Raw genomic sequence first — 19,531 nt, 5'->3', positions numbered from 1 at the left:
AATGTACGCAGTTGTGAGGGATAGGCGTGCCCGACGTGGAAACAACGTAGATGCAGCGGATAAGAGGAGAATCATTTCCTTGAAAAATGTATCATCTTGTTTGCTAGCAGTCGCTTGTTTTGTAATATTTTTCATTCCAACAATTGTTTTCATTGGGTTCAGGTTTAAGATCGATGGGAAGGATACAACCCTTGATGGTGCCGATATAGCGGGAATGTGGGCTGCAACAATAGCGTCAATAAATGGAACATGTAATTGCTTGATCTTTTTCTGGAAAAACAAGATTTTACGTACTGAAGGAATGAAAGTTATTAATGTGATATTAATGAAAATTCACGGTCACGAAAGGATCAATTTCATCTGAATCAAGCATAAAAACAAAACAGAACAGACAAGAACTGCATATAATTTTGAGGCTTCCTTAAAAAGAAGTGAGTAATGACTTTTCTCGACGGAATCATCGTGTTGGAATTGAAAACCTCCAAGACAGACAGTACGTAATGAGTAGCAGGCTAGCAGTTGCCTATTATTTGCGATCACTGATCAAACTCATAAAATACAAATTTTTAATTAAAAAATAGTTATTCGAATTGAAATCCACGAATTTTCCAGCAATTTATTTGACTTGTCGTTTAATAAGACGTTCTCGGTCTCTTCACTCGTACTGAGTGTTGACTACAGTTAATTAAAAACGGGCAAGACTCGATTGGAAGTTTTTGACATTGCAAGCCAAAATCCAATATATGCATTTTCTTATCTCAACTCTCTATTTTTCACAGACACATATTAAATTTGTTTGCAATTTGTTCCCTAAAATGACAGTAATAAAGTGCGATATTGCATAACGTCTATATTGCTCATTAACAGAAAGCACCGGGTTTGATGATGATTGAAGTTAAGAAATGACAGATCTATTTATACCAAATATATCTGCCATGCATTACTTTGCGGTGTTTAGTCTTTAGTTATTAAAAATGGTATGGACGAATATTTTTAATTTAAATGTCTAAAATGTGTTGTAATTGTAAATGTGTTTTAATTATCATGTGATATACTTCATACTTCATGTCATATACTTCAGTATATTTGCTGTCTTTAATTAAGCACAGCAGTTGTCATATGGCGGAAAGCATTGTCTGAACTCGTTGTCTCTGATTTTACCCTCAGCATCGATTACCGCAGCGCCTAGGCCACGGAATCTTTCAATACAGCACACATTGTAGTAACGAAATCGGCAACACGGGGTGTTACCCATAATTATAACATTCAGATTTTAACATATGCGGCATATCTCTATAACAAGGCTATCTCAAGACCAGGGGTCCGACTCATGAGTACGAATTGTCCGACTCATCGCTAATTCTGCCCCACATAGCAGTCCGGCACCCACCGCTCCCCCACCGCGTACGCCTGTAGAAAGGGGGGTAAAAGGGAGAAATAAGAAAAATTCGCACATGGGGCAGACGAGGAAGAAGTCCATTGCGAGTATTTTTTCAGACGCTGACGCGGAGCATTTTATTTTGATCAAGTTCCGCGTTTCGTCTCACGCATTTGTCAGAGCAGGTGAAAACTGGTCGCTTTCAACATTTATTTTCCTTAAATGATTTCCAAATTAGAGTAGGATATACTTCCCACATTATTTTAAAATATAGTTTTACCTCAATTGATTCCTATATCTGATCGCTGTCTCTGTTTATGGTATTCAATGTTGAGGGCGTGCAATGTCGGACACAGCGCTCGCGTGTTTATATATATAGTATTAATTGCCCAGCATATACATGCATCTTATTTTCCCTGGGTGCATTGTTTGCGCGAACGATAAATTCAGTAAAGTGATTGGCCAAAACGCTTTTCGCAATAATTTTCTTGCTTTTCCCTAACTAAACGCATTGCGAAATTTATTAATCCTTGATTGCGGAAGATGATTTCGTGATGCTATACACGTTGACATGATTATGGTTATACTGTTCTTGGCAAAGGATAGATATCTGGAGGTGGTTGTTTGAAAAATTGAAGAGTACATATCAATCCAGATCTCACGTTACAACGATCAATCATAGCTTTTACGAAGATCCCTTTCCTTGCGGAACTAAAACCAAGCAGCCCTTGACAAATTGCCTCATCTGCATGTGTTTTCCCTATTGGAAATTCACTAAAAAGGTTAAAATTTCTCTAGCATATAACTATGTACAGTACATTATATAATCTACTGTATATGCATGTATGTTTCACCATTCCATTCCCGCAAAATTGCAAATATACCCGTAACCAGACTATATAAAAACAATCATTTGGAACTTTTGGTAGGCGATGTTGATCGTGCGGCGTTGCAGATTGTAGTTAATTCTTCGATTAAGGTTTCATAACGGAACGACACGCGCACACCAGGGACATTTGTCTTGTGAATGTCGTTGCCGCGAACGCCATCTTTCTTATAATTGTAACCAAGCCAGTAGGTTTTTACCTATATTGAAATGAAAAGCGCAGGGTATAATCTGGCCGTTTCCTGTGTCGTAACTTGCGTCAGTTCTGCGAAAATGCTTCCGTCATACAAAAGTATCGAAATAGTTTTCGAATATTATCAAAAGATTTTTCAAAAGGCATTTTTCGTCGTTCATACACTTTGTTTCTTCCAGGTACGAAGTGGCAGGAGACCAGTTAATACAGCTAGTTTCTTGATTATCCGGCCTCGAAATATAATTTGAAACCTGAATTTCGACTTACCCTATCTTCAAAACCACTCATGACTACACTATTTCGAGCTAATTCTGACATATCAGCGGGATGGAGTTTGTACACCTGGGCAGCAATACTGTATTCTTCCATCAACGGCTCCTGATTGAATGGATACATATACTGTATGTCAATATACTTACTATTCATGCTATATGACTTGATATAACAGGTGATGCGAAAAAGAATAATCTCGCGTTTTAAATGAGCAAAACTTGTACTGCAATTAAGAAGTTAAGAGCTAGGCTGACATGAACCCTCTATAGAAAATACGCCTCAAATGTTTATGATTATAACTGCTGTTAAATCCTGGAAACGCCTCTTTGCAAGCATGTTTGTTAGGAAACTTACCTTAGTAAAATGGAACTGCAGAGGATCATCGGTAGAAAGTGAGACTAACAATCCTCTGGCAAAAAACTCGGGTAACGGGTTTCGATGATAGTCGAGAAACAACGAGTTGTTACTGAGTGGTGACATTGCTATACCAATTTGAGCAAGGTAGTACAAATACTGTAGAGCCGGCACCTGTGAAAAACAAAAAATATAAATTAACTGGAGAGTAGGCATTATATCGGTCATATTACGAATACATGAATATTCCTCCCAATTAAGGCCTCTGGCCACCGGGCCCTGACTAGGCGGGCTCAAAATAACGGCCGTAACATATCCGTGATATCTTCATGACTTTAGCCTGCGTGCAACGTAATGTGCGTTTGTAACCAGGCTAAATAATTTAAGATCGACCAAAAGCGGTTTCTGACCGATTACTAATATGTATATACTCTTGTTTTTTTTTAAATCAACTCAAGTCGAGGACCAAATTAAATGTTTTGAGATTATTTTTTAATTAATACCGTTATTTTAATTCCCTTGTGTAGATGGCTGGTTATCGAATGCAAGATCAAAATCGATCTTTACCTTTCTGAGCAATAATCCATGTGAAATATTTTCGGCTAACATAAACCCACATACTAAATGTGTGGCCGCACCAGATTCGCCACAATGAGGTCGGAAAGCGAATGTGTTAAAACCTCGTTCTCTGAAACGCAATATAAAATGATGTGTTTTTCAACGCCTCTAGAGTTTTAATTACTCTAAGATCAATCAGTGGGTTCCTAATATTTTGGTTCAAAATGTTCCTAATGCTTCCACCTCCATCATCAGTACGTCCAATCATCATACAGGCTATTGTACTCTGCGGTGAGCTGTGTTGAAACCGTGCATGCACCACTATGAAGAACACACCTTCGCACATGATTCAGCATCATGATATTGCAATACATATAATACAGATAATATGCATAAGGCGGGTTTTCTTCATTAGTCCAGTCGGCTGGCAACGGACTGTCTTCGTGAAATAGAACACCCTCGTGTTTACTTTCATCATCGACACTATCAAAACCAATCACCTATAAATATCGAGACACACCAGTTAACGAGCAAGATTAACTTCAACATTTGATATTTTGCCCAAATATTTGGTGGTCTAATTCCCCTACAAATAGAGAAATGAATGGTGACGAGATGTTATGATTTCAGAAATGTTGAGTGTGAACCGTCGTTGATTTAATAGTTTAGTACCAAATAGTACGAAACTCTTGCGAAAAACGCCAAGGAATGCCATTAAAATAACTATATCCTGAAATTTGAATACTTCATATGAAACAAATTACCTGGGATAGAAACGTATGTAATTCGGGATGAGACGCTGGATTCACGGAAACTTCCATAATTGGCAAGAAAACATTTTCCAATATTTCTTCGAAATTCTTCACTAAATTCTTCGAGCGATAAATATCACTATATAGGATCACACAAATGCAGAGTAACTAACGTTGTAAAATTCTTATAAAATAATAAAAGTGAATGAAAAAGATTTTACTTCTGATGAGTGCAGCTTTTTATGGGCATTCCTACCACATGAAAACGAGGTTATTACATATAACTTCTAAGCCTAGCAATCGATGCAGAATAACAGACACATGGACGGTGCAGCCATGAATACCAGTGATAACGATCTTTAGGCTATAGTTAAGATAGCCTATTTGATAGGTGATTTTAATCGTTTTGTTTTTACTGTGTAATGTGTGTGCGAATTTGTTTAGTATCAGCAATAAATAGCATGCTTTCGAGGTGGAATAATTAGAAATAAACATTTGTACACGAGTGAGTGACACACGACTGCAAACAGTAGCAAACTGGACGTTTAGCTATCACGAAAATGCTCTTGCAAACCATAAAATACGCACTACAAACGTGGTACTTGAATAAGCCATCGTATGTTATTGGAATAAACTTCGTTATTAATTGCCCATTTCGCGAGATTGTCCCACTCATCTTTCGAACGACCGTAGATCGATATTCGCAGCTCGGAATTCTGATATTTGCTTTCTTCAAGGTCAGCTATTACTTCCTTTAACAGTTGAGCAAAATATCGCCCCTCGATGTAATTATCCGTTTTCATGAAAATTTCTCGCAAGCTGCTCTCCCCTAAAAAACAAGTAAGATTCCTGGTATTGCATGTTCAAAATTCATGGAAATTGTCCGAGAGAAACTCACCAACAGGATTGTACTTGCTATTAAACTTGTCGAAGCGATGGAAAGTTTGACGACCCTTTAAAAAATAACAGCTGGACAAATTCAGAAGGTAAATGTCGTAGATCCGTATTTCACAATAAACGAAAAACATTTAGTGAAAATAGAAATAGATTACTGCGTATGGATGCATAACAAAGAACAGCTTCGTGGAGACGGGTAAAATTGCATCATCACGCAGATAGATACATATACTCACTGCATGAACATCTAACGTATCAACACTTAAATCATAAATAGATAAATTCAACGAATCAAACACCTAAAACAAAAGATGAAGTTATCAGCTTTTAGTATAGACCGGGGAAAAGGTGATCTTAGGAACAGATCATTACTTATAGCCGGGGTTGGGAGCTAGAAGGAAAATGGTGGGGTAACTGAAAAAAATAGGAGTGTTTATAGGGTGGGGTGAAACAAAAAATGAAAAAGTGACCACGGTCCGGATAAGGGTTTTAAAAAACAGGATTTTTGAAAGACCATAAAATAATGCTTGTTACTGACAGAATAGTAAATGACCTGACCTCCTCTAAGGATAAAAGTTGTGTATTCCGTTCTAATACTTTTTCTTGTGGACACGACTTTACTTTCTTCTTAATGAATCTCAAAAGATGCTTTTGATTCATCGAGGAAGACGCGTGAATGTGAGTGTCGACCTGAACAAAAAAACATATATCGATACATTACTGCAACATATTATAAGTTTACAATGTCTTTTGTGTCATTCTTTCTAGTCGTGCATTAAGCTAAGTTGAATTGACCTCCCCCAGTAGACCCAGGACTGTACTTAGAAGCTTAATTGGGGGGTGTATATTCAAATATTCGTCTTATGCCCGACTGATTTCATTGGTACGCTATTGTTCCTACAGTATATAAACATGAATATATGAATATACACCCTCCCAATCAAGCGGTCTAGCTACGGCCCTGAGTAGACCCACTCAACCCAACATACAACGTGTCCCTAATACATTATCCCTTAATCCTTATATACTGTGCCTAAACAAATTAAACACAATCATAAAGAAGCATGCATGCTGTAGCACCATATACGGCATACCATGATCTTTTTGTAACCGTTGAATAAGTTTTTTTCTCTTAAGTTGAGAACTCCGAACGAATACCTTTCTAACATTGTAGAAATCTCTGTGTGGGACTTTTTTCATCTCAGCAAGTTCTTTCAGTTCATTAAGAAGAATATGAAGGTTGTAGCGAGCTTCAAGAAACTTCAGACGACGAAAGCAAAACGATTTTCTACATAAAAGCAACGACGCGTACGTTAATATAGCTATTTGTTTCTTCGGACACAAGGAGAAAAACGAATGGACCTTCCGGAAGCGGAAAGTCTGTCAGTTACACGAAGTTTAAGTGGCTCGTTAGTTTTGCGGAGTTTTCCGTCATTATGAAAAAGACTGATGGTTGGGCGACGTGTTGGTTCCGCAAAAATCGTTCTCCAAAAAGAGGTCAGTGACATATTGACACTTACATAGGTCCATGCGTACAGAGAGCAAGGACAATATTATAATCAGCAAAAAATTCCTGTAAAGTTGGATGTGGATGTCTCTTTATTTTGCCGTTTGCCTCAAACAACGTGCTTTCTTGTTCTGGTTTATCTGCTCCAGTGATCTGAACAACGCCATCAATCATGTCAAACTTGTAACCCCAATCTTTCGGAATTTCAATGTCTTTAAATGGATTTTCGGAAACCTCCAAAGATAAGTTACTTGTTTGTGACAAACCTGTGAAAAAACAGGGTCCCCAAAATGATTGAAGGCACAAGAAAAACGACTAGGAGAGAAAACAGTGCACATGAAGAAAGGCAGCCACAAAATTTTTCTGCAAGGATTGAATGGTCTCCATTGTATAAGGGAGGAAACAGCAATGGTTTGCAATATGTACACAACCTCTTATCAACTTACACTCAACATCTTCATATGATTTCGATACCATTCCTTTCTTCTTTAAGTGACGTTGAATGTCATAATCATTGTGGACAGTCTTGAGGATATTTTCCGTGGAGGGACAGAAATTTTGCAAGCTCAAAGCCATGTACTTACTTCTGATGTACAAGGCTTCAGACAAGAGTTCAGAGGCCTGTTGCAGGTCTTTATATGGTACCTATGCAGGGTATACCAATATCATTACTTATGTACAGCTATCCCTCACCTAAATACTCACATGCTATATATGTACATGGCAATGTGAGAATTAGAATTTTCAATTTTTGTACAATGAAGTGAAAAATGTAAATTTTAGGCTTACACCACTGGCTTCTTCTCCATCAACCAGGACCCGTTGAAAAGGCAAACGTTCCTCAGTTTCATAACTTGGCAGGCTACTCCTAGATGGATCTGTACAAGGTTCTTCTTCTCTCATTGAATGAGACCTACAATTCCACTCTCTGATGATCTCCTCTTTAATCATTTCATTTTGTTCAATGGGTTCATCCGGGATCTCAAATGGATGACAATGTCCTTCCCGTTTGGCATCAGTTGTTGTTTCTGCTGTCAATACCTCCCACGTCTCAGCTAATGACTTCAAAACATTGCCATGGAAATGCTTCCTTCGACTTGAAGCATTTTCATCTAAAGCACCATCCATTGTGCTCTATGTTTTCAACAGCTAGTAGAAATTCACAATATAAATACCAATTAGTCAATTGATATAAGTTTATTAATTACTGTTACAACTTCATTGTTCTCAATGGCAGTTTTACTCTCATGGGTTATGTTCAACGATACAAAATATTTTAATAAATAAACATGAAAATAAGCTTTAACAGAAAATATGAACCGCCCACTATATGTAAAATAGACTAAAGCATTTTGATGTTTTGACCTAAGGGTCTCAGCTAGGAGAGTTAGTATGACAAAGACCCCATTGTAGGTGTTATGTATTCCACTTTAGTTTTTGTATTTAGTTTAGTTTAGTTTTTGACTGCCTTCAGCCTTGTAACTATTAAAGCACTATAAAGGTATCAAGATGATCCATGGCCAGTGGCTAAGAATATTTACTACAGAGAGTACAAGGTCAAGATCAACAAATGCTTCCCAGCATAACAACTGGATGCCAGGTGGGTTCACAGTTAAACAAACGGCAAGACGTGTTACATTTATGTTTTTATGATCTTACATAATATATAGAGTCTCATGGGGGCACATGCATAAATTGCAAAGTGACCAGGTATTCGTTGTTACATAATCTATAACACAAACACAACGAACACCCGTGATGTAGTCAACGTCGTTTATGTGCTAACCTTTTTAAATACTAGCTATTTAATACTAGTTATAATACAAAGGAATAGAAGATTGTAAACTCCAAAATGCAAATCAAAATAAGAAATTTTTCACGAGAGCTTAGACCAAGCTTATATACTTATTTATACTACTCAAGTTTACTATTATACTACAACCTTCACATTTCAGCATAAAATATCTATCAATACATTTAGCATGGTGGCAGTGAAATATATGGAATAACTTGTAAATCGTACGATTAAGCAATTTTAAGCTTACCTGAACGATTATATGTTCAATCTGTTTCTTGATTATTGCGCAAAACGGAAATCTAAACCCACACTAAACCTTACTGCGCTTTACCGACTTTACGCTCTCGCTATTCATATAAATTATTTCCAACACAGTCAGAAGGAAGCTGATAAACGTCGGTAGTACCCGGAATATGTTCGTGATGTGAAATTGTGGTTGTCCAGTGTGGTTGTCACGCAAAATGGCAACGATTAGCTACGAGACAAAAGAAAGGGAAAAAAAAGAAATTAAACGATGTCGTTATTGCACAATAGAAGAATGCAAAATTTGACATGTACAATGAATTAGTACACTCTTTGTGAAATGTTTGCACGAAGGTAAGCCAAGGTCAAAATGGCATATTTATTGAACAATGATCATTTTAGGTCGGGGATAATCGTGCACACTTCGTATTCTATCGCGAGAAATGTTTCCAATATGGCGGAAAACAAATTCTTTCTGTCTTGGTTCTGCGTTATAATCTTTATTAGTCATTTATCTTACCCAGAACTTATTGTAAATGTAAAAACAAGAAGCGGACATTATACTCGACAATATCTTACGGCAGATCCTGAAAAAGATATTGTAACGATTGACTTTACGATGCCCGATGGAACCAAAACCAAGGCATTGATTGATTTTTCAAAGGTCTGTTCTTATATTGGGCATGTTATAAATTTGGTGTTTTCACATTATAATACATTATAATTGATTTTTTCTCGTGTCACAGGCTGCAAAATAAAACTCGACCAAATATTCTTTGGCTACCATTGGATTGTTAGGCTGGATTGTTGGGCATCTTTTTCTTAAAACCAGCTTTAAGCTTTAATTAAATTGGGGGTTATTTACGGCCATATTAAGTTTTTGTTCAATTGCAGAGCCTACAAGTGTTGAAAACAGCAGTTCTTGGTGAAATGGAGAGAGGTGAAAAACCCATTCACACTTTATGCTTCATCTTAAAATTTTCTCCAAGTGAATTTATATCTTCGGACGCTGTATCAAAGTTGAGACAGGTGTGCTAAAATCACAAGATTTACTCATGATATTAGGCTTAATTATGATAACCCCCACAATGTCTCTCAATAGAAAAACCCAGAAGCGATTCGCATTCCTGAAGAAGAACTTAAGACAGAATTTCTGGTCATGGAAAAGGAGATCCCGTTTGGAAACTCTGGCTTGTTCAGTGGCCATGTTCATCAAATGTGTGGAGATGCTGATAAGATTTATACCAGTGTAGAAAACATTAAAGCTATTGCCCAAGGTAGATGTTTTTATATCATGTACAAAAAATGTACAACTGTATAAAGGTTGTATTTAGCCTGTGAGATATTGTGATTGTACATTTATTTATTTATATATTTTGCAGGAAACGAAAATGTTTTTAAAGATCTTTTATCATCAGTTACCACCATAAACAGTAATGACTCTGCTGTATCTAGATGTGACACTGTAGCGGATAAACATAGCAAGTGTATCTGTCATTATGAGTTTTGTTTAAGTTGGTATCCTTGTGCATTAAAATATTGTGATGACAACGGCCAAGAAGGTGAGAGAGTCTCATATCGGTGTGGCATAAAAACATGCGGAAAATGTAGACAATTTCAATATCATGTGGATCATCATGACAGCTGCTTCTGGGAGACCCCATTTGTTACAGTCCAGTGAACAAATCTGATTACCAACAAAATTTGATTGGCTAAAATTAGTAGTTCTGGCAGGAATGTTTTATGTGGTAGATATGGTGTCAGTAAAGTATTTGTTGATAAATAAAGATTGTATAGAAGAAATATATATTGACAAATCAGCAATCAATTTGTAAAAGGTTTTCGGATAAATCATTTCAAAAAAGTGGTTGAAAGATGCATGTTCTTGAAAAACCCATCATGATAATGAACTATGTATAAAAATACACCTTTGTAAATCTCTTTGTAAATATAATCTCTGTATAATCTCTTTGTAAATAATCAAAAAAAAATTTGCGATATAAAGTCGTTCTCCTTTATTGAATGTAAAAAGAATGTGTTCTTCCCCTCTGTAAGGAACGACGCAGGCAATACCGTGGGAAATGAATTTTTTATTTAATTGGAATAACCCTATATTTAAAACAAATAAATACAAATTAATGCTCCTCATATACTGTCCTACACCTAAATTCGTTCCAGTTTTAAATATACCAATTTATTATTCTATATACACGCTAATATATTTAAGTACATATTGTCATATACTATTATTGGTGTTATATTAAATGTTAATATATCGGTGGTGTTGACGATTCAGTCACATTTCTTTTTCCTTGTAATATTTTTTTTATACAAGCAATACACAACTCGTTTGCCTCTCGTCCCTCCTGACAGACCATGTAAAAGTTGAGAAAACCATGCGGAAGATCGTCCACAATGTACAGTTCAACTTTATTTCCTGCATCACGGAGCCGTTTAGCGAACTCGATGGAATCATCAAGTAATGGATCCATAGTACACGCCTAAATAACGTAATTCAGAAATAATTATATACTTTGACAAGGTGCATTTGAATGAAGGAAAACAAAGAACTTATTGGGTATGTATTTCATTTACGGTTCACGTTCACTACTATCGCTATTATCGCTAATAATGAAAGTAATCGCCGCACAAAGATCACATCCACGACCCAACAGTTCGACACTCCGGGGTGATGTGATGTTAATAACGTGGACATGACGTCATGTTGAGAGTATATAAGGATCCCTCATCTCTGTTGAAACGTCACGTGGTGAATGTAATTTTTGTGGTGATTACCTTCATTAGTTAAACCAGAGAAGCGATACAACGGACGATTATGTATACTGTTTAATTCTGAAAAAATTAACTTACCAGTAAGTCAATGGGAGGCAACTTAGCCAACTCTTCATTCGACGCAACCAAGGGAGATATAAACGGATTCTTGGCCATTGCAATGAGATGATCATCATTTAGAAGACCACACGAGGTAACGTCATGGAGATCTTTCTTGTGCATCTCTAAGTCACGGCTTGTGCCTGGCAGCACGCTATCAGACTGGGATCGTGTTATGCGCACGTGACTCGTTTGCGCATGGACCAAGTCAAATTCGCTAGCGACATGTGGTACACGCGTGCTACCAGGCCTATTAGCCTTAACTAAATCTGGCAACAGCTTTTCATTTTCAGAACAACAGCAGTCATCACTAGATGATTGAGATTCCGTCTTTCTTGGAATACTCCCAGTCAAAGTCTGTGTTTTTTTCGAAACATCACCACTGTCTTTTCCTGCCGTTCCAGTGTACGCCGCAAGACACTGTGTGAGGATACCAACAGGTAATAAGGGATCCAAAAGGGTGAGAAGCCGTGATGGTGAAGGACGGAACTGGACATTAAATGGAGCATACGATGTCAAGATACCATCTGGAAGTCGTATCCCATGAGAAGCTGCTTTTAAACACAGGGATACGGAAAGATTTCCTCCTGTTAGAAAGAATGGTATTTCATATTTATCAGTTTTTGAATGAGGTTTTTGAATGAGGTTAAGTACGATATGAAGGATTATCAAGTGGGACGTTTGCCTTATAAATTCTTAATAATAATCATTATAATGATTATATCACTTACCCGCTGAATCACCAACTAAGGCAATATACCTTCCGGTGGTACCAAGCCTATCTAGGTTTTTGAGAGCCCAGACATAAGTAAAGAGACATTCCTCCAAGGCCCGAGGAAAGGGAAGTTCAGGTGCCAAAGCATAGTCTATTGAAAGTATTGGGACATTGAGCGATTTAGCCCAGCTTCTCAAGTAGATCTAAATAAACAGGGTATACAGTTGATCTAATGTACTCTGATTGTGATTCAAATCTGAGTCCTGTTGTACGAAACTTAGATGAAAAAACTTCAACTAAAAATAAAACACACCAACTATTGTAGTATGGTTTTATCTTCTATTTTTAAATCACTTCATTTATTAAAAAAATGCATTATACATATCAATGGTGCTTCCAAACCTACTTCATGAGACTTTGAAGACTGTGCAACGAATCCTCCACCATGTATATGTATAACAAGACCATCTGCTTTAGGCTTAGCTTGAGAGTTATGGCAAGCATTGCCTTCTTTATCACGACTCTGAAAAACAAATATGCTGGGTAGTAGTCAGTAGCATTAAAAAGAGGAAAGATAATTGCCCCAGGCCCCCATAATACTTTAAAAGAACCAACCCTACTAACCTGTCCTTCTCTCAATAAATATGATAACAGATGAACATCAACTGGTGCCTCTCCAATCCAAGAAGTAGGTGGTGGAATAGTAACATAATCTCCACTTTCTGTAATAATTTCCATAGGTTCAGGAGGTATCTTGAATAATTCATTTACCCTTAATGCTGATGAAACAATCAAGGGGAAGTGCTGAAATAGAAAACAAATTCATTATTGATAATTACTGATAGTACTTAATATCACATATAATTATGTATAATTACGTAAGTACTTACATATAAGTACTTAATTTCAGGTCATATCATTATAATAATACTATTATATATAGAACATATTCCTATCATATTTTCTTTTCATTCACTGTGAGTGTAAATCTGGATCTGCCTGGGTAAAACTTACCTGAAAACCATAACGTTCTGTAAGAGACCAAAATGCTTTACAAAATTCAATATCAACAAGTGTACTGAGAGAAATAAGTTTTTTTGCTCTCAAGTCCGGATTAACCAAATATTTTGGGCCATTCAATAATGATGCTGCAGCTACTGTAAAGGATCCATCATGTTTCTCATAACCATCTCCAAAAGATGCCATAGTGATGCACACAGTGGTTAAAAATCCTCTTAATGCAGTGTTGAACTAAAATATAAACTACATGTTACATATTTGGTTTAAAAAAGCATTTAGACATTTTTCTCTCGAAACTCCCATCAACCTTACAGAATTTAAATTGAATATAATAACCTAATTTACAACCTTTTAATATTCCTAATAATGCTTACATGAAATCCAAGACGTCTACCATAGAAACACTCTTTTTCCATTTCATGTAGGTGACACTCAGTCATTGTCTTGGCATCATAACAATCTTCAGGGGGGAATAAATCGTTCCCATTGCTCCATTCTAAGAGAAGCTTCGCAAACTCCAAGAACTTAAATAAGCCTTTAGACAAGTCTAGATAGCTCACAATTTCCTTATAGTAATGATCTGAACGAAAAAGCAGTCCGTCCCTGTTCTCCTGAAAATACAGTCCCAATGAATGCAGACGTCTAAAACACAGCTCAACCACCCTGACTATTGTCCTGTAGCCATTGCCCTTGATGTTGGGATCATAATCAAAAAGCGGTGAGACAGCAGCAACTTCTAGGAGCAACTTTAAAGTTTTTGCTGTAATCTCTAGCAAATCTTCGAAGCATTGCGAGAATTTCTCGAATTTTCCACTGTCGTCCATTCTCGCATAATATTGCCTATTTTCTGATAATACCTCTGTCAATGAACTGAACAGTCCTGGCAGATATTCGTAATCTGATTCGATATAATATGATCCCATTTTAGCCCTTCTGCGTGTTTATAAATTAGTATAGATTTATAGTATACTTATCTTCATTTTTACAAAATATACAGGCATAATACTGCCAGCCTGGCAGCCTCCATTAAGTCACAAAATTATTGTGACATGTTTAGCAATAAAATAAAACAAAACCTTGATATTCCATCCGTTATCAAGACACACTTCCTCCGGGAGATTTATATTCTATGTTAACATGTTAACATACAGTAAAAAGACAATATTTACAACAATCGACGTACTTTAAGTGCGTGGTGTTTGAAAGAGGCCAATAAAAGACAAGTTCCATCACGCCACTAGACGTCATATTTGTTTACATCTTTTAATTATCCAATGACGTCATACGATCTTCAGTTCTACAGCCTTTTCAGAAACAGTGGCCAACCCCCAACCTGGCAATGATTTTATTGATTTAGGTAATGGTACAGTATTGAAATGTTGATTAATTAAAGATCCGTATTTCAAAACGGAGGTGCCTTCCAAATGTGCCAGTATGCCTAGTACCAGTACTCATTCAACTAAAGAGTTGAAATGGTTGAAATGATGTCATTGGAATTCGAATGTCACAACAACAGTGATCATTTGCCTTAACACAATTTATCAGCACTTTTTCTTTGAAAGTTGAAACAACGTATTATTAAATTTCCAAACATACAATTGAGACTACTGGTAGTCTGCTTCAAGTAACTGAATTGTAAATTGATCTTCTGTTTCCCAGTCTCTAATGACCTCTTACTGTAAGTTGTGCGAACAGCAAGAGCATGTTTGGTCCTCAAGCCCAGGTTGAAGGTAGCTTGAAGCCTTGAAGGTAGCTTTTCAGTTATGCCATAACATTGGCTAAAAAAATTACGGTAAAGCATTATAATTCGTATATGCAGGTAGGAGGATTGCACTTCTAAAATGTTGAATTACTGGCAGTTTCTTAAGTTGAATTGAAACATCCCCTAATCAGAAACCTAAAGAATCGCCCGTCAATGAAGAAGTCAGGATAATGATCATTATTAAAATTTGTGGTCAAAAAAATTGGTCAATCACAAAATTCGGACACACCTTAATATTAACGCTGCGCATGCGCATTAAAGTTCGGTCAACGAGAACTTTGAACGATCGAATCCATCAACGTGGCTGAAATGACCCAATAGAAAGGAATTTTTACCTAATTTTAGACGACACTGGCCATACCGTAGCATTATTTTAGGCAAGATACGGTTGCTGGAAAATCAAGGAACATGGCATCAGATTTTGGCAATCCTTTGAGAAAATTTAAACTAGTTTTCCTCGGTGAACAGAGCGGTGAGAATTTGCTTCTTTGATATGTCAACAACCAGTTGGACCTAATATTATATTCAGATTTTGACGTTTTGTGCTATATCTTGGATTTGTGGGGTCGGAAATTGTTTGGAATTTTAAATCTGTCTTTTGTGTTTCAGTTGGTAAAACATCCCTAATCACAAGGTTTATGTATGACAGTTTTGACAATACATATCAGGTGAAGTATTAATGAACTTGTTGGTGAATGAACGGCTTATTGATATTGTTGAGGTGTTTCTCTCATGCATAAAACTTGGTTCATAAAATATGCACTTGCCATATCAGTAGTGTTTTGTTAGTCTGCTAATTTATTGGAAAAACTAATTGTTTTATTATTCAATGTATGTATAGGCCTATTTATTATTGTCAAACTTGCCCTGCATTGTTACATGCAAATTTATAAATTTGTAATCTGTAAACTACTGTATTTTTAATTAACAGTGAAATAAAGTTCACCTTCAACTACTTGCTATGGCCCTTTTAATTAAAAAAAAATTAGTTCATGGAAACATGGTATAGTCAGCCTGCTTGTCTAGACCATCTAGTTTTTATGACTTATGAGCCTACCCCAAAAGCTGCATGTAATCGAATGATGTGTCAAAAATACATATACTGGTATGGGCGCAATAGCTTTTGAATATGTTTTTGCTTCTTATTTTGCCTTGTTTAACAGCAAAATTCTGAAGTAAAATAATTAAGCAGCTTTAAGAAGCAAAAAATTCAATAGACTGGACTTGTCAGACTTTTTTGAAATTTCTTGCAGTTTATTTACCAATTTATATCTGACAATTTATCTAACATGAATTACCACATGGAAGTCATAATGATAGTTTTCACTATTTTGATTGTCTATCATTGTATTCATTGATCAAGTATAATTTGGATTAACCTATATCAAATGTATAAACATTTTAACCAGGCAACTATTGGAATTGACTTCCTCTCAAAGACAATGTATCTGGAGGACCGAACAGTGAGTAAATAAAATTAAATAATGCAAATATCAGCTTTTTAGACATGGAAATATAACATTTACTGTGTATTTTTTAAGGTCCGCTTGCAACTATGGGACACTGCTGGGCAAGAGCGTTTTAGAAGCTTGATACCAAGTTACATCCGAGATTCAACTGTGGCTGTAGTTGTCTACGACATTACAAGTATGGCAGAGTGAAAATTTGTTTTTTAACTTTATAGAATACATTACTAAACCAGGAGATTATTTAATGAACATAAGAAGTATTAAATAACATACTTTATTCTTGTGAGTAAAATTTGAGCATAATTTATCTAGAATTTGGTTGGACCACATTTTAAATTGTTACATAAATATGACTGCTCTTTTCCCATGTATATGGTTGTTTGCTTTAGTAAGTCAGGAAATTATCAATGCCCACTGTGCTTTTAGATTATAATGTATTTTGCCTTTTTAGATTATAATTCATTTCAACAAACAAATAAATGGATTGATGATGTTAGAACTGAGAGGGGGAATGATGTAATTATCATGCTTGTTGGTAACAAAACGGATCTTTCAGATAAAAGGTATGTTGATATATTTTGTATAAAGTCCTTTTCAGGCTATGAACACACTTGATTTCAGAAGGAAAAATTATGGTTTTAAATACACACTTTTAATAATGTAGGCAAGTGACAAGTGAAGAAGGTGAGAGGAAGTCCAAAGAATTAAATGTAATGTTTATTGAAACAAGTGCAAAAGCAGGATACAATGTCAAGCAGGTACTGTACATCATACATGATGTAATATCACTTGAATAATAGCTAATAGTTTTTTATTTAGTCTGTAAATGTAGGGTCAGGGCCCTTATGGATACCAGTCAAGGCTACCATACATAAATATATCATTTTTACTTACACCATTTACATGGGTATTATATACCTACATATCTAGAGTAAAAACCATGCTTACCATATGATTGCATGTATAATTGGGTCGGGTGACCTATTTGAATGCAATTATTATTATTTTTGAACTTAAAGTAAAGTTAAATGAGCTTTTTGAGTTTTCTCTGTGATGAAGTTTAATGGTTAGGCTGGTTCTCATTCTGGTAGATTATCCTCAGGACGGGATAGAACGGTGATGTTTTCTTTTGTGTTAGGATTTAATTCGCATGCAGAAGAAACTTTCATGTCGGGTGTTAAGGACATTTTTCCCTATAAGTGGTGCACCCTTGTTAACTTCGGTCCCGTCGTTCAACTTTAACTTAACTTGGATAATTCATAATTGCATTTTCTAGCTTTTTCGAAGAGTTGCAGCAGCCTTACCAGGGATGGAAAATACTGCAGAGAAACCAAACAAAGATTTAGTTGAAGTAAAACTAAAAGACACGCCACAAGAAAACACGCAACAAGAAGGAGGGTGTTGGTGCTAGCTGCGTTAATATTGGATCTTAATCTCTGAGTTCTAACTGAGACCTGGAATATGATCTCTGTCCATAATACAAATACTAACAATATTACCTGAAAAATAACTTGGCTTGCAACAAACATTTGTTTAGCTTCCAAAGCTGGTCTTCGCCGGTGCATAGTTTTCTACTGCTAATGCGGTATTATTAATTATAATAATGGATTATTAATTATCAACATTAGTAGTGGGGTGGTGGTTCCTACTATTTGGTTCCAAGAAAAGTATGCTTCTGTTTTTAGCCTTCGGAAAAATAGATAATGTTGATAAAAATAAGACTGCACAAAGAATACATGATTAAATAGACTAGATAAACTATTATTAGACGTTTTAACGCAAAATATCTTTATTTCGGTTAACCAGGACGTCAGAACGATGCGTTCTAAAGGGCACTACTGTATTAAACTTCGTCCCCTCGTTTTTTCTTTTCGTTAGATGTTTTTTGTGTCTGAGTGAGGATTTTCTGTACACGATTTTTCTATTCTTGAAGGTTATTAGTTGCATTTCTTGTGTGGTGCGATTGCCATTTTTGGCATTCCTTGCTCCTGCTGGCAGCATGCGCGGTTTGTCCTAATCTCCTCCGCAGACATCTCTTTACGTAGTCACCTGCATCTGTCGAAAAATATTCAGTTTTTATCTATGGTTTGTACGTTGCGTTCACTGATCTGGTTGCGTTATGCAACTTATATATACGGCGATTTCCAATAGAGCGTCACGTGCCAACTGACGTAAGCGTCACAGGAGATGTACTTTTAAAACAGTTGGAAATTTGATATTTTTCTTTTGTAAGGCATTTTTAAAAGAGGTAAATATCGGAATTTCTGAATTCCCAAAACTGTCATAAAAGACTTATAGTTCATTAAGTCAAGCTGCTTGAAACAATTTTAAGCATCACGTGTTAAAAACAGCAAACAAAACAACAATTCGGGTAATTCTAAATGCCATTATAGTTTTCAGAGTTTATTAGAAGCAATTCCTGTTATTAGTTAAGCATCTACTAGTTGCTATTCTCACAAGTGACAATTATTGGAAAAGAGATTTAAGCAAAAACAAACACAAACAAAACTGCAAGAAGAGAGAAAGATCCGCCTGATAAAAAGCACTGGTCATGAAATTTCAGCAAAGCGGGCTCAACCCCTCTGAGGCCACTCACTCCCCCTCTTTTGAAATTGGCCCTGGGAACGAGGTTGGCCAACCCCCTTCATTATACTAGTGACCAATTTGACATTTCCAATGATGAAAAAGAAACCCTATGTCGTAATCTTGTCATTCTGGTGTTAACGTTTTAAGGCTAAAGTAAAAGTTATTTCAAAAATACAAAAAAACTGTCACACGGTGAAAAGGCCAAATTATCGGGAAATTTTACCAAAAATAAGGAAACTTAGACTACA

At 36.1% G+C, this 19,531-nt stretch overlaps 4 protein-coding genes across 4 annotated transcripts; 2 read left to right on the top strand and 2 right to left on the bottom strand.

The window, feature by feature from the left end:
• Window positions 1-1,565: 1,565 nt before the first annotated feature.
• Window positions 1,566-9,036, bottom strand: LOC114524709 (AMP deaminase 2-like). The gene is made up of 15 exons (XM_028545869.1): window positions 8,844-9,036; window positions 7,588-7,947; window positions 7,245-7,443; window positions 6,812-7,064; window positions 6,450-6,579; window positions 5,850-5,981; window positions 5,528-5,590; window positions 5,293-5,347; window positions 4,983-5,223; window positions 4,407-4,533; window positions 3,979-4,142; window positions 3,652-3,772; window positions 3,085-3,258; window positions 2,725-2,835; window positions 1,566-2,464 (listed from the first exon to the last, which is right to left on the bottom strand). The coding sequence occupies exons 2-15, from the start codon at window positions 7,924-7,926 to the stop codon at window positions 2,288-2,290; spliced, it is 2,286 nt and encodes a 761-aa protein (XP_028401670.1). The 5' UTR covers window positions 7,927-7,947; window positions 8,844-9,036; the 3' UTR covers window positions 1,566-2,287.
• A 34-nt stretch (window positions 9,037-9,070) lies between these two features.
• On the top strand, window positions 9,071-11,140 carry LOC114524711 (out at first protein-like). The gene is made up of 4 exons (XM_028545872.1): window positions 9,071-9,503; window positions 9,734-9,868; window positions 9,942-10,116; window positions 10,222-11,140. Exons 1-4 carry the CDS (start codon window positions 9,210-9,212, stop codon window positions 10,518-10,520), a joined length of 903 nt encoding a protein of 300 aa, XP_028401673.1. The 5' UTR covers window positions 9,071-9,209; the 3' UTR covers window positions 10,521-11,140.
• On the bottom strand, window positions 11,093-14,704 carry LOC114524710 (hormone-sensitive lipase-like). The gene is made up of 7 exons (XM_028545870.1): window positions 13,841-14,704; window positions 13,461-13,697; window positions 13,071-13,250; window positions 12,853-12,969; window positions 12,463-12,649; window positions 11,711-12,318; window positions 11,093-11,340 (listed from the first exon to the last, which is right to left on the bottom strand). The coding sequence occupies exons 1-7, from the start codon at window positions 14,387-14,389 to the stop codon at window positions 11,107-11,109; spliced, it is 2,112 nt and encodes a 703-aa protein (XP_028401671.1). The 5' UTR covers window positions 14,390-14,704; the 3' UTR covers window positions 11,093-11,106.
• Window positions 14,705-15,485: 781 nt separating this feature from the next.
• Window positions 15,486-18,547, top strand: LOC114524761 (ras-related protein Rab6). Its single transcript, XM_028545933.1, has 7 exons — window positions 15,486-15,700; window positions 15,838-15,896; window positions 16,638-16,691; window positions 16,770-16,875; window positions 17,149-17,260; window positions 17,362-17,455; window positions 17,974-18,547. Exons 1-7 carry the CDS (start codon window positions 15,637-15,639, stop codon window positions 18,106-18,108), a joined length of 624 nt encoding a protein of 207 aa, XP_028401734.1. The 5' UTR covers window positions 15,486-15,636; the 3' UTR covers window positions 18,109-18,547.
• The last annotated feature ends 984 nt before the right edge of the window (window positions 18,548-19,531 follow it).

The sequence above is a fragment of the Dendronephthya gigantea genome, unplaced genomic scaffold (genome assembly GCF_004324835.1).
Source record: "Dendronephthya gigantea isolate DGI-Jeju-01 unplaced genomic scaffold, DenGig_1.0 000032F, whole genome shotgun sequence".
NCBI classification, from domain to species: Eukaryota; Metazoa; Cnidaria; class Anthozoa; order Malacalcyonacea; family Nephtheidae; genus Dendronephthya; species Dendronephthya gigantea.
This window is presented reverse-complemented; position numbering and strand designations above follow the sequence as displayed.

Bases quoted from the DNA above. Each gene is read 5' to 3' on its own strand.
- LOC114524761 (XM_028545933.1), top strand. From the start codon at position 15,637: ATGGCATCAGATTTTGGCAATCCTTTGAGAAAATTTAAACTAGTTTTC. The intron at 16,876-17,148 runs GTATGGCAGAGT...TTGCCTTTTTAG, and splicing joins AGTTGTCTACGACATTACAA to ATTATAATTCATTTCAACAA. The intron at 17,456-17,973 runs GTACTGTACATC...TGCATTTTCTAG, and splicing joins CAGGATACAATGTCAAGCAG to CTTTTTCGAAGAGTTGCAGC.
- LOC114524710 (XM_028545870.1), bottom strand. From the start codon at position 14,389: ATGGGATCATATTATATCGAATCAGATTACGAATATCTGCCAGGACTG. The intron at 12,650-12,852 runs GTAGGTTTGGAA...CTGTTTATTTAG, and splicing joins AGTCTTCAAAGTCTCATGAA to ATCTACTTGAGAAGCTGGGC. The intron at 11,341-11,710 runs GTAAGTTAATTT...TACGTTATTTAG, and splicing joins TGCCTCCCATTGACTTACTG to GCGTGTACTATGGATCCATT.
- LOC114524709 (XM_028545869.1), bottom strand. From the start codon at position 7,926: ATGGATGGTGCTTTAGATGAAAATGCTTCAAGTCGAAGGAAGCATTTC. The intron at 3,773-3,978 runs GTGTGTTCTTCA...ATTGCGTTTCAG, and splicing joins ATGCTGAATCATGTGCGAAG to AGAACGAGGTTTTAACACAT. The intron at 2,836-3,084 runs GTAAGTTTCCTA...CCATTCAATCAG, and splicing joins TGCAGTTCCATTTTACTAAG to GAGCCGTTGATGGAAGAATA.
- LOC114524711 (XM_028545872.1), top strand. From the start codon at position 9,210: ATGGCATATTTATTGAACAATGATCATTTTAGGTCGGGGATAATCGTG. The intron at 9,504-9,733 runs GTCTGTTCTTAT...GTTCAATTGCAG, and splicing joins CATTGATTGATTTTTCAAAG to AGCCTACAAGTGTTGAAAAC. The intron at 9,869-9,941 runs GTGTGCTAAAAT...GTCTCTCAATAG, and splicing joins CTGTATCAAAGTTGAGACAG to AAAAACCCAGAAGCGATTCG.